The following is a 12,717-nucleotide window of genomic DNA, read 5'->3' on the forward strand; positions in this document are numbered from 1 at the left end:
TGGGTGTAAACTTGCTTCCTGTGCAAAATTAAAATTTGCATGCATTGCTCTGCCCACTTTTGCCTCTGGCCGCACCTACATATGGCATGTGGCCCAATGCAGCCCATGGTTTGCAAAATGTAGCCCATCTCTGACTTGGGTAGTAAAGTTCAGTCCAGCAGCTGAGAAAGTTGAAGGTTTCTGTCTTTGTGGCCTTCTCTTTTAAAAACATTCTTTAAAATATTTTCAATAACTCAGAATGTACACGAAGAATGGGAGGTGGGTTTTTTGTTAAAAATAGAAGCATTAATGAAGATGAATAAGCAGTGCAAACAAGCAGCATATTAAAATAAAGACAAAGCAACGAATAAGACAGATGCAGCAATTATCTTTATCAGTTCAACTCTCATGTAGATTTTTAGCTTAGTGGCTCTTAAGAGACAAGATTTTGTTTTGATTTTCTTTTAAAAAGACATGTGGTTGCATATTATGAATTTTATCATTCTAATAGTTTATATTTAAAGACTATTACTCAATGAAATTATTATTTTGTAGTTTTGTGTGTTTTGCTTGGAACTTGAATTATAAGTGAGTTTGGGGTAATATGATGGCTTCCCAGGTTTTCCTTAGCTATTCTGTAATAATAGGGGGTTCTGGAGATTTCCTGTGTTGCCCTACACACAACCTAGCTGTTATGAGCAAGCTTATCACCATCATTAAATAATCCTATTCAGTTTCTGTTTTTAAATAGTTTGCAAGAAGTTAGTAGCCTGTGATACATTGTATGATGGAAACTTCATTCCAGATAGAGAGATAGATATGGGGAGCAAGTCCAAAAGATACGGATGAAATCCTTGGATACTTGGCACCTTCTACATAAATCTCAGCTTGGAAGATAAATTTTGCTCAGCCTGCATGGAGTGACGTCAGACAGTCTTTGTCCTTTCAGAAAAGACTAGTCACATTTTTATCAACCAGGTTGTCAAAGCTAGATCAGTTTAATCAGTAGGTAGTGTGCCCACAAGCAACAGGGATGCAACACGTGGAAGCAAATAATTGCACATAGGCTGAGATGGGTTTTTAATGGCCACAGTTTGTTGATTGCAGCATCACAGGGTTTGGTGTTGCATCAGGTAAGGGTCCAGATATCAAACAGCCCATCTACTTCCCAATGCCACCAAACAGGTCTGAGTGCTGGGATATTAATCAGTGCTGCCTGTCTCTGCTTATCTTGACTCTGGATCCAACCCAATGTTTGCTTTGTATAATAAGTATATTTACTTTAAATACATTAATGAATTAATTATCTGCCATTTATCCAATAAAAAACTGAACTTTCTTTACTTGGTTGGTAGCCCCAGTGCCAAGTGACATTCTTGATCATTGCAGCACTAGTCCTTTACATACTTACCTGAAAGTAAGTCCTACTGAACTAAACAGTGCTTCCTTCTGAGTAGGCAATGCCTGCCATTGCACTGTGAATATATTTGCAATGTGAAGATCCGGCACCGTTTGTTCTCAAAATCAATAATTGCCAGTAATACAGTAGCTATTTATTGTAACTACTCTGCTTCACCTTTAAAGTGGTTTATTAAAATATTAAGGGTAAATGATGTGTTGAAAATAATGTAATAACAGTCTCAGCAGTGAGTGGGGGGGGGACACAACCAATGCATGAATTGCACATTTGTTCATCATTTATGGAGCAGAAAAATAAGCCATGCTCATGACAGCTCTGTAATCATTTAAGAAATGTCTGGAAATGAATCTGTAACTTTAATACAGGGGTACCTCGGGTTGCATACACTTCAGGTTGCATACGCTTCAGGTTACAGACTCCACTAACCCAGAAATGGTACCTCTGGTTAAGAACTTTGCTTCAGGATGAAAACAGAAATCATGCAGCGGCGCAGCAGCAGTGGGAGGCCCCATTAGCTACAGTTGTGCTTCAGGTTAAGAACAGTTTCAGGTTAAGAACAGACCTCCAGAACTAATTAAGTTCTTAACCCAAGGTACCACTGTACATGAAGCAAAAGTGGAGGCTTGAACGTGCAAAGCAGATGGCTTGTTTCCTCAAACTACTGAACTGGGGGAGGGAGTGCTCTTGATGGCTATGGAGTGTTTGATAATAATAATAAAAATATTTTTTTATTTATACCCCACCCTCCCCAGCCAAGGCCGGGCTCAGAGCGGCTTACAAGCAATAATAAAAACAAGATGAATGATTACAACTTAAAAACAAAAATAAAATACAACATTAAAATAATGGAACATTAAAATATTAAAATGTAGCCTCATCGCAGGAGGAGAAGGAAAAGAAAAAAGAAAGAGAGGGAGGGAGGGAGGGAATCAAATTGACTCCAAGCCAAAGCCCAGGCGGAACAACTCTGTCTTACAGGCCCTGCGGAAAGAAATCAGATCCTGCAGGGCCCTGGTCTCATGAGGCAGAGCGTTCCACCAGATCGGAGCCAGAGTTGAAAAGGCCCTGGCTCTGGTTGAAGCCAGTCTAACTTCCTTAGGGCCAGAGACCACTAGGGTGTTGCTATTTATGGACTTTGAGGCTCTCCGTGGGGCATACCAGGAGAGGCGGTCCCATAGGTACGAGGGTCCTAGGCCGTGAAGGGCTTTAAAGGTCAAAAGCAGCATCTTAAACCTGATCCTGTACTCCACCGGGAGCCAGTGCAGCTTGAAAAGCACTGGGTGAATATGCTCCCATGGCAGAGACCCCGTGAGGAGCCTCGCTGCAGCATTCTTTACCCGCTGGAGTTTCTGGGACAGCTTCAAGGGCAGCCCCGCGTAGAGCGAATTACAGTAGTCAAGCCTGGAGATGACCGTCGCATGGATCACTGTGGCCAAGTCGGAGCGGGAAAGGTAAGGGACCAACTGCTTGATGCAGCGAAGGTGGAAAAATGTTGCCTTGGCTGTTGCTGTAACCTGCGCCTCCATGGAAAGGGAGGCGTCAAGGATTACACCCAAACTCTTAACGGAAGGCAATGGCACTAATTGGGCCCCCGCAAGAGAAGGGAGTTGGTCCCTCATCCCCATGCCATCCCGACCTAGCCATAGGACCTCTGTCTTCGAAGGATTTAGTTTCAATCGGCTCCCACGAAACCATCCAGCCACAGCTTCCAAGCATCTGGTCAGTGTGTTTGGGGCTGAGTCGGTGTGGCCATCCATCAGCAGATAGAGTTGGGTGTCATCAGCATATTGGTGGCAGCCCAGCCCAAAGCTCCAGATAATCTGGGCAAGGGGGTGCATAAAGATGTTAAAAAGCATCAGGGAGAGAATTGCGCCCTGCGGCACTCCACACACCAAGGAGTGGCGCGACGACATTTCCCTCCGTAGTGCCACCCTCTGTCCCCGACCAGAGATAAAAGAGCACAACCAGTTGCGGGCTATGCCCTGTATCTCCATGTCTGCGAGGCAGTGGTCCAGAAGATCATGATCAACCATGTCAAAGGCTGCTGACAAATCTAAAAGGATCAGCAGTCCTGACCCGCCTCGATCCAGTTGTCTACAGAGATAATCTGTTAGGGCAACCAGAGCCATCTCCGTCCCCAAACCAGGACGGAAACCAGACTGAAATGGATCTAATGCTGATGTTTCCTCCAGAAACCTACCAAGCTGTTCAGCAACCGCTCTCTCAATTACCTTACCCAGGTATGGAAGATTTGAAACTGGGCGGTAATTGGATAGGTCTAAGGGGGGTCCGCGCAACATCTGGACACTCCCTAATCAGCCAAGATGGGCACGGATCAAGGAGGCAGGTGGTGGGCCTACCAACTTGGAGGAATCTATCCACATCAGTAGGGAGTATCTGATCGAAATGGTCCAACACTGGACCTGAAGTCAGTCGAGGGGCCTCCAGTTCAGTCACTGTATCTAAATTGGCAGGGAGGTCATGGCGGAGCAACAGGACTTTCTCCGCAAAAAAGCTCGCGAATGCCTCACAGCTGTGGGTCAAATTTGTACTGATTTACTGATCCAACAGTAAATAAAAAATCTAGCACAGAAAAGCAGATAGCCCTAGCGCAACAGGAGATTTTGTGGAGTGGAGGAGGCCACAGGTTCACTCTCCATTTTTGCTAACAATGCTGGGAAGGGCCTATCGGTGAAACCTTGACGAGCTCCTGCTGATCCAAGGAAACAAGAGTGGGCTAGATGGGCTAGTGCTCTGACTCCTATAAGGCAGCTTCACTTGTTTATATCTGATTGACTTAAGGTGCACATGAAATGAGGGGAAAACAGGCCTTTTTATGGACATGATCTCCAAGGCCTTTAGTCCCCATTTTAACCTTTCCTCACAGGGGAGTTGCTACACCCCCTTGATCATTTTGGATGCCTTTTCCTGTATCTTTTCCAGATCTGCAATATCGCTTTTTGAGGTGCATTGACAGAAAGTGATATGAGAGGTCAGGGGTCGCCACTGTGGTGTCCTTCAGATGTTGGACTCTAACTCCCAGCAGTGCGATCCATGGTCAGGGATAAGGGGAGTCGCAGTCTAACAGCAAGATCTGTGGAGTGTTGTGAGCCCTTGCTTCTCATTCTCAAATTGTAAAGGTAAAGGTAAATGAAACCATATATCCTAAAGTCTCCATTTACCTTCATTACAAGGAAATCAAACTCTAGTTAGGCTCAGGAATCTCTGGAGTCTCTCACTGCTTGGAGATTGGGGTGCACATGACTCTGTTAAAGAGAAAACAGCACTTCCATCAGTCAATCTTCTGTCCCTTGATCTTTGTAGGAAACCATTTCAAGCACATGGCCAAACCCTACTGTCCAGGTGAAGGTTCAGCCCAACATGTTCTTTTTCTTTCTTTTTAACCTGTAATCTCTCCATTTCAGTTCATCTTTCAAAATAAGGATCCCCTTCCCCTGCACCAGTACCTCATTCTGTTTATTTCTGCTTTTCCCAGAATCAGTCATGCATCTGTCCATATGCAAGATGCCCTTTATCTCTCATTTTGCATGAACATTGCAGATAAAAGGGTTTTCTCATCTTGGCTGGTGATAAAGCAGGAGCTACTCTTACGTTGAACCTAAGTGACAAAAGGGGAGTGTTTCAGCCTTAAAGTGGACCTTTTAAGGGCTAAGAGTTCTTCAGTGCAGAATTGCAAGATATATCAAGTCAGTTTTGTTACCCAAGACGAAAAAGCAAACAGGACCCCATTGCATTTTGTATGGACAAAAGGAGGAGGGGGTATTTTGAGCAAACCAGTAATCTTTCAGAAGTTGATTTTTCAATGCTATTTGGCATATAAGTAGTTTTCTTGGAATTATTTTTGGATTGGAAAGAAATTGTGGCCACGCTGGGTCTGTTTCTATTATTTTGGTCTTTTCTTTGTCAAGCGATTAAAGGCTTAGGCCGCTCTATACATACATTTCCTAGCATGCTTGCTTCTGCCTTGGCAATTGGTGCTGCCCTAGTCCAGGAATGTGCTTTTCATTGTCGTTTTTAACAACCTGCACAGTAAACAGATCTTCCATAGATCCAGGTGTGGCTGTAAACATGCCAGGAAACCAAACTGCATAAGCAGAATTCTGGACTGGTTTCATCTCTGTGTAGCATTGGGGAAGCCCTCTGCCAAAAGCCCACCTGAATCTCTGAGCTGTCCTGTAGAGCTGTTGTCAGTCTGCAAAGATGACACAAGCCTGTGGAGAACCTTGCAATAGTCATTTAGAGTGGGGGCTTGGAGGGTTGCATTTGGCCCCCAGCCCTCAGGTGTTCAATGCCTTATATCTAGGAGCAAAGAATGCATGACTTGTTGTATGACAGCTTCCTGTGTTCCTAATGGGAGCCCCTGTGGCAGCCATCCCACTATGAATATATCTTAGAGGAAAAAATGTTGTCTATACAGTGGTGCCTCGCAAGACGAAATTAATTCGTTCCGCAAGTTTTTTCTTCTTGCGAGTTTTTCGTCTTGCGAAGCACGGTTTCCCATAGGAATGCATTGAAAATCAATCAATGCGTTCCTATGGAGACCGTCCGGGGATAGAGGGGAAGCGCCGCGCGCCTTCCCCTCTGTCCCCGGACCTGTTTTAAAGCAAGGGAAGGGGCAGCGGGGAGAATCGCTTCTCCCCGTTGCCGCCCCTTGGTTCAAAAGGGGTCCGGGGACAGAGGGGAAGGCGCGCGCGCCTTCCCCTCTGTCCCCGGAGATTGCGGGGCTGGCAACGGGGAGAAGCGATCTTCTCCCTGCCGCCCCTTGCTTCAAAAGAGGTCCAGGGACAGCGGGGAAGACGCACTGCGCTTCCCCGCTATCCCCAGAGCTTGCGGGGCAAGCTTCGTTTTGCGAAGCAAGCCCATAGGGAAATGCGTCTTGCGAAGCGGCTAAGAAAACGAAAAACTCCTTCGTCTAGCGAGTTTTTCGTCTTCCGAGGCATTCGTCTTGCGGGGTACCACTGTATATTCTATCGGAAGTACTTTAAGGTGGACTACAAGGCTGCTGCACTCACAGCCCATTCAGGGTGTATATGGTAAACAGTGTTGCGTTTGCTTCAGTGTTGGAAGACCCAGTTAAGCTGAGTGTTGGAAGACTCAGGACAAATGAACAAAAAGTATTGCTTCACAAAGCAGATACAGTAGTTAAACTGCGCAGTTCACTCCCACAAGAGGGAATGGTGGTCCCCATATTGGATGGCTTTAAATTTATAGAATATAAAGCTATAAATCACTACTAAGCTTGGTGACGGTTCTTACTTCACAGCTGGTGACATTATGCTTCATTTGCTGGAGAGTGCCGATGCACTTGTTGTCCTGCTTATAGGTATCCCACAGGCATGTAGTCAGCCATTGGGCACAGGGTGGGCCACTGGCCTGACCCATTAGGCTCTTCTTATGTTCATATGTAGGTCCTCTTCCCCTTCAAGTTTAGAGATGAGCAGACCATGATAAAGCTTTCACATCCAGGCAGTCAAGTTAAAACCACAACAGCATTACTCAGATTTCAGCCCACTGCAGGGAATATCGCCGCCAAGCAGATGCTGGGATCATAGGTGGGTGGAACATACAGATAACTGTTTCTAAATTGGACTTAATGATGAGAATGCAGATCTTATATGACAGAGATGGGAGACCTTTGACCTTCCAGATGTTGCTGGACTTGAACTCCATCAGCACCCAGCCAACATGGCCAGTGGTCAAGGATAATGGGAAAGGGATTAGTGGTGGGGAAGGGAGCAATGGAGCCTAATTCTTAAAAAAAAAAAAAAAAAAAGACTTCCAAATTATTTTTGGTGATAATTTGATATTGGGGACATGTGTTTCCCATGAGATATGCTGAATAGGTGAAAAGGCATAATATCAAATTACCTCACTTCTCTGATGCTTTGCTGGCTCAGCTTCGCATACTTAAAATCAACCATCAGGCACTCTCTCCTTCTTCCCTCTCATTCAGGCAGATGGATACAGAAGTGTGAATTATTACCTCTTGTGAAAGTCAGAAATTCTATTTGTGTGCTTTTATAAGGCTAAAGTCAGTTTTACTAGAGTGCCAAGCACACAAACTTTTTCATGCTCCACATGTGGGTCATGTTCATCATTACAATGGAAAGTGGTATGTCCCTCTAGAGGTATCCCTTGCATTTTAATGAGTATTTTGCTTGTGCTTAATGAAAGAGGCTCCTTATTTATTTATCAACCAGTTATGTCCTTGGACTCAAAGCTGTTCTCATCTTAGGAGGATGGGTCACATAATAATATTCTACCTAATAGCTAGTAGCCAACAAAAGCCTGTGGAGATAAAAATGTTTTGTTCTGCTTCCAGAAGATGCATGAGTTCTGGCTCATGCATCTGTCTCCCAAGGGAAGATAGTTTCTCCTGCCTTGGTGCATGGATATCCCTTAAGAGAATGCTGCACCTTCATTCGTAAAAAAAAAATAATCAGGTTGGGTCATAAAAATGGAGGTGGCTTCTTCGATTCAATGGGACCAAGCCATTTATTGGTTTTGGGCCTTGGAAATCACAGGTGTTTCCAAACTTTGGGGACCTGTCAGAACATTTGTGACAGCTGGGGAAACTTCTATAGGCATCACACCCACCAGCAAGCAACAAGTGCAGCTTTTTTATTTGTATCTTCTTTGTAGATAGACGGTCCCAGGTACTACATATTCTCTCTTTCTGTTGTAAACAAATTTCATTGTTCTCAAAAAATCTAACACATATCAAATTGGAATACAGTGATCCCATCCTATCACAGCCTACCCAAAAATATAGGCAATGCATATAAGGGCAATAATAGTGTGTAGCATATGTTGCAAGAAAATATTGGTAGCATTTGTGTAAAGCAAAGTCCAGGAAGAATGAGTATTTATGGCACCAAGAAAGTAAAGTAAGATTTGGGAGGAAAACAAAGGGCACTAAGGTATGTAGGCATTCAGAATTCTTGCATAGTGTGATGGCAGACAGTCACCGCTTTCTCAACCACTGCAGAAAGCAAAATCTGTTGCACTGGAAATCCAGATCTTTACCCTGAATCTATAACTTGTAGCACAGGGTGGGGAAAGAAACATGGGATAAGTGTTGCAATTTGAAACAGAGAGGCCTTAAAAATATTTTATTTTAGTACTGTGTTTTACAAAGGCACAAGTGAATAACTAGCTTCAGATGAAGACTCCCCAGGGCATCTCTACAGAATTGTAATGCACCTATTGCTCTTTCTGTACAACCCTGGCTGCAGTGTGTGGGAGACGGGGGGTGGGGTGGAATAAACCATAGCATTAGTTAAAATAAATTTTTACAATGTTTACATGCAAATATTAGAGCTGCCTAATGTCCTTCATCTGAGCATAAATTATGAATGTGTGGCTCAAAAAAAAAAAAAATCGAGGACTGCACATTTCTGTTGGTAAATTATTTAAACAATTGCTGTTTGTTTCTGGAAGCCGCATTCTAACAGGTTTGGACATGTGACAATAAATTACATTTTATTGGGCTACTTGCTCATAATCCCTGCATCCTACTTAGCTTAAAAACCTCAGAGACCAATTGAAAAATTACAGCATGCAAATACTCATCCCCATTGATTCTGTAGTAGCCTCCTTTTATTTGAATGGGAGTACGCAGGAGATGGAGATTGATGATTGAAAGTCTAATCTTCTAGGTTTATAGAATAGGCCAAGAATGGGTTTGGGCCCATCATTGCTTGAACAGAATGACAGAGTTATGGTTTCTCCATGGCTTTCCCCCATATTGTTTTAGTAACATGAAATCACAAGGAATGATCCAGTGTGGTGTAGTGGTTAGAGAAGGCTTCCTCAACCTCGGCCCTCCAGATGTTTTGAGACTACAATTCCCATCATCCCTGACTACTGGTCCTGCTAGCTAGGGATCATGGGAGTTGTAGGCCAAAAACATCTGGAGGGCCGAGTTTGAGGAAGCCTGGCTTAGAGTGTCAGACTTGGACCTGGGAGACCTAGGTTGAAATCTCCACTCAGCCATGAAGCTTACTGGGTGACCTTGAGGGGCCAGTCAGTGCCTCTCAGCCTAACACTACTTCACTGGGTTGTTGTGGGGATTGAGGAGGCGGGAGAACTTAGTGCACCTTCTTATCCCAGATTCTATCTGCATTGGATGTGAAGTCATCCAACTCATTTTCATTGTTGGATGTAATCAGCTTGCATACATGTTTAGTTCTTATTGTTTATATTTTTATTGGGGGGGTCTTTTTAATTGCTTATTGTTTCATGGGAAGCAATTCAAAAGCAAAGTAAATAAATATGGGTCGGTGAGCTAGTTGGATAAAGGCAAAGTTGACTTCCTGGAATCATTTCTGTTGAAACTCTCTTTTCCGAGTCAACTGGGAGTCAGAGCTGAATGAGAAATTCACGTACCTTTAAAATCAACCAGAGCAGAAGTAGTGACAACCTGGTGTCTCCTCAGAAACGTTAACAGCCGGTATGTGTCTTTTTCTATTTGCAGTGGCCTTGTGTCGCCAGCAGCACACAACCCAGTCTTAATACATTCCAGTGGAGGTTCTGGGAGCTCCAGTGAATCTGAAAGCAGTTCGGAGTCTGATTCAGACAGTGAAACCAGCTCCAGCGACAGCGAATGCAACAAAGAACCACGCAATGAAACACCAAAGGTAAAACAAACAAACCGGAAACCCAAGGTCGAAAAGTGTGACCCTTCAAAATCTCTCTCTATATATGGGATCTGCAACAAAAAATTGCAGCAAAGTAATGTTCCATGGCATTCCCTCTGCCTTCTGGCTGTCCTTTCTCCCCTGAACAGTCAGAAAGCATTACATGCCCACAGAGGAATGCCAGAGGTAAAAACTTAATCATGCAGTTGAATGCCTGAGGTAAAAACCAAAGGTCTGACGCCCTTCCCCTCCAAAATTCATTTATATTTCATTTCATTCATTTATACATCTGGGACCTGAAATGAAACATTGCAGCAAAATGATACATTCTCTGCCTTCTGATTTTCCTTCTCTCCTGTAAGCATTCCATGGCCACTGAGCATGTTCAACCATGTTTTGAGGCTGTTTTGAGGTGCTCCCTCTTAGGATTATTTTTGTATCAAAGTTTTTATTGTATTTCTTCAAATTCAGAAATCCCCAAACCTGCTGATAATTTCCACCTCAACCCTCAGCCCTTCTCTCCTCTCCCTTCTTTGGCTACTTCTTGACCAGCGCTAAGAGTCTCGGCCCACATGTAATGTTAAGCTATGGTCAGTGTAAATAGTTGGGGTGGCTTCAGCTGATCAGTTTAAACTATGGTTCAGTAAACCTTCTTTTATCAACCATGGCTTAGTGTTACATGTGTACCAGGCCAGAGAAATGAGTTGACTCCTAGTATATATGGTGACTATGATGATCAGACAAGGTCCTTGCAAATAAATATTCACATCTCTTTGCAAATGTTTAAACCTCTTAAGCTTTTAGAGCAATAATGCAATTCACTTGGGTTGCCAGTTGATGGGGCAGGGTGAGGAATGTTGCTCAGGTCCAGACTTGCTACCAGAAAAGCTGGTAACTTTTCAGAAACAAGACTTCTCCCTCTTTCATCCTTCTGCAGCCTGAACCTCCCTCAGCAAACAAATGGCAGTTGGTGAAGTGGTTAAATAAAGTCAATCCCCACAACAAAATGATCATCAGCAAGCAGCATGAGAGTCATGGTGAAAGCAGCTCTCAATCTCAGAGCAACTCACAGGCTGAAGGACAAAACAAAGGGAAAGCGGCTAGCACCCTGCCTCTGACTGATTCCAAAGACAGGGCGCTCCGTAACCCTGTTTCAGAGAAAGCCAAACCCCGTGTCGCCCAGAAAGCTCCACCAGAGGTGAAGAGTTCCAAGCAGAAATCACCAGCTCACAATGAACCCACCACCCAAAGGACTACCGGGAAAAAGCAACCCAAAAAGATAGAAAGGACTTCCAGTGTAGAAGACTACAATTGGACCAAACCAAATATTACCAGCACACCCAAAGAGAAGGAAACACAAGAAGCCCAAGAGCAGCCAAAAGTCCGCCCAAAAATAACTGCCGGAAAGACTGCTCCACGTAAAGAGCCAAGAATGACCACAGGGCCAGCACCCGAGAAGAAGAAGTATAGAGGCCCTGGCAAAACAGTTCCCAAGTCTCGGGAATTTGTGGAAACAGATTCCTCCACATCCGACTCAAACACCGACCAGGAAGAAAGCTTACAAGGCAAGAACCTGCCATCTTGCAGTGGCCCCAGCAGTGGCACCAAAGCCAAGAACTCCAGCAGCAACATTCTCAGTGTCAGCAGCCTAACGAGCAACAGCAGCAATGTGTCCGTCGACCAAAGCAATGACTTGGAGGAGCTTCTATCCCCAATACAACTTCTGCAGAGTGAACCCATTTCTCCCCTAAGAGAGTTTGAAGGGCGCAGGCACCTCTGGGTGAAGATAGACCTGGATCTAATCTCTCAGGCCTCCAATCAAAGTGTCTTCGAGGCCATACCCAGGAAAATGGAGCCCTGGGAGGCCAACACGAAGCACAGGCGACAGTCCCGAGAGTCCCCAACACCAGCGCCCGAAAAACCCAACCCTAAGTTGAAGAGGAAGCACAAGGTAAACCAAACACAAACACTCACTCTCTCTCTCTCTCTCTCTCTCTCTCTCTCTCTCTCTCTCTCCAGGCTTGCAGTTATTTGCCACTTCAATTTCCATATAAATAGTGAGGTGACTGTAATAATAATAATTTATTATTTATACCCCGCCCATCTGGCTGGGTTTTCCCAGCCACTCTGGGCGGCTTCCAACAAAATATTTAAAAATACATTAAAACATCAGTCAGACTCAAAGTAATCAGTACAGTAAAAAGTGGGGGCTGGAGCACAATCCATACATGATGTGGTGTTCTGCAGGTAAGTGCCTCACTCAGCTACCCCACTATCACCACCACCATCCCAAAGTATCTGCTGTCATGCAGGAAGGATGGCAGCCAAATAATAAAGGTTGCAATGTTTGAGTGTGTCCCCCCCCCCTTTTTTCCATTTTGGTTTAGCATTTTCTCTGGGCCACACCTTCAGAATAAAAAATTGCTCATTCCCCACCAATTATTTTTTTTTAACTGATAAGAGATGCACTGGAAAACAAAAAGAAACAACTCCTAGCAGTGCTTGATTCAAAGCATATAACACAACTACTATGTAATATCTTCATGGGGACTTCCTGAAAGTACGAAACAATGCAGCTCAATGAATTATGGATAGTTCCCGAAATATAATTACAAACGAGCCTCTTATATACGTAGCTTAAGTATGTAGACAAACTCA

At 44.1% G+C, this 12,717-nt stretch overlaps 1 protein-coding gene across 7 annotated transcripts in view; it reads left to right on the forward strand.

Moving 5' to 3' along the window:
* The window catches only part of AFF2 (ALF transcription elongation factor 2), a 392,916-nt gene that overhangs the window by 346,984 nt on the left and 33,215 nt on the right, over nt 1–12,717 (forward strand). For all 7 annotated transcript variants that reach the window (XM_081847863.1, XM_081847862.1, XM_081847864.1 and 4 more), the window contains 2 exons: nt 9,897–10,059; nt 10,997–12,010. In XM_081847863.1, coding sequence (XP_081703989.1) covers nt 9,897–10,059; nt 10,997–12,010 — 1,177 coding nt within the window. The remainder of the gene's footprint in view (nt 1–9,896; nt 10,060–10,996; nt 12,011–12,717) is intronic.

The sequence above is a fragment of the Podarcis erhardii genome, assembly GCF_964252035.2.
Source record: "Podarcis erhardii genome assembly, chromosome: Z".
NCBI classification, from domain to species: domain Eukaryota; kingdom Metazoa; phylum Chordata; class Lepidosauria; order Squamata; family Lacertidae; genus Podarcis; species Podarcis erhardii.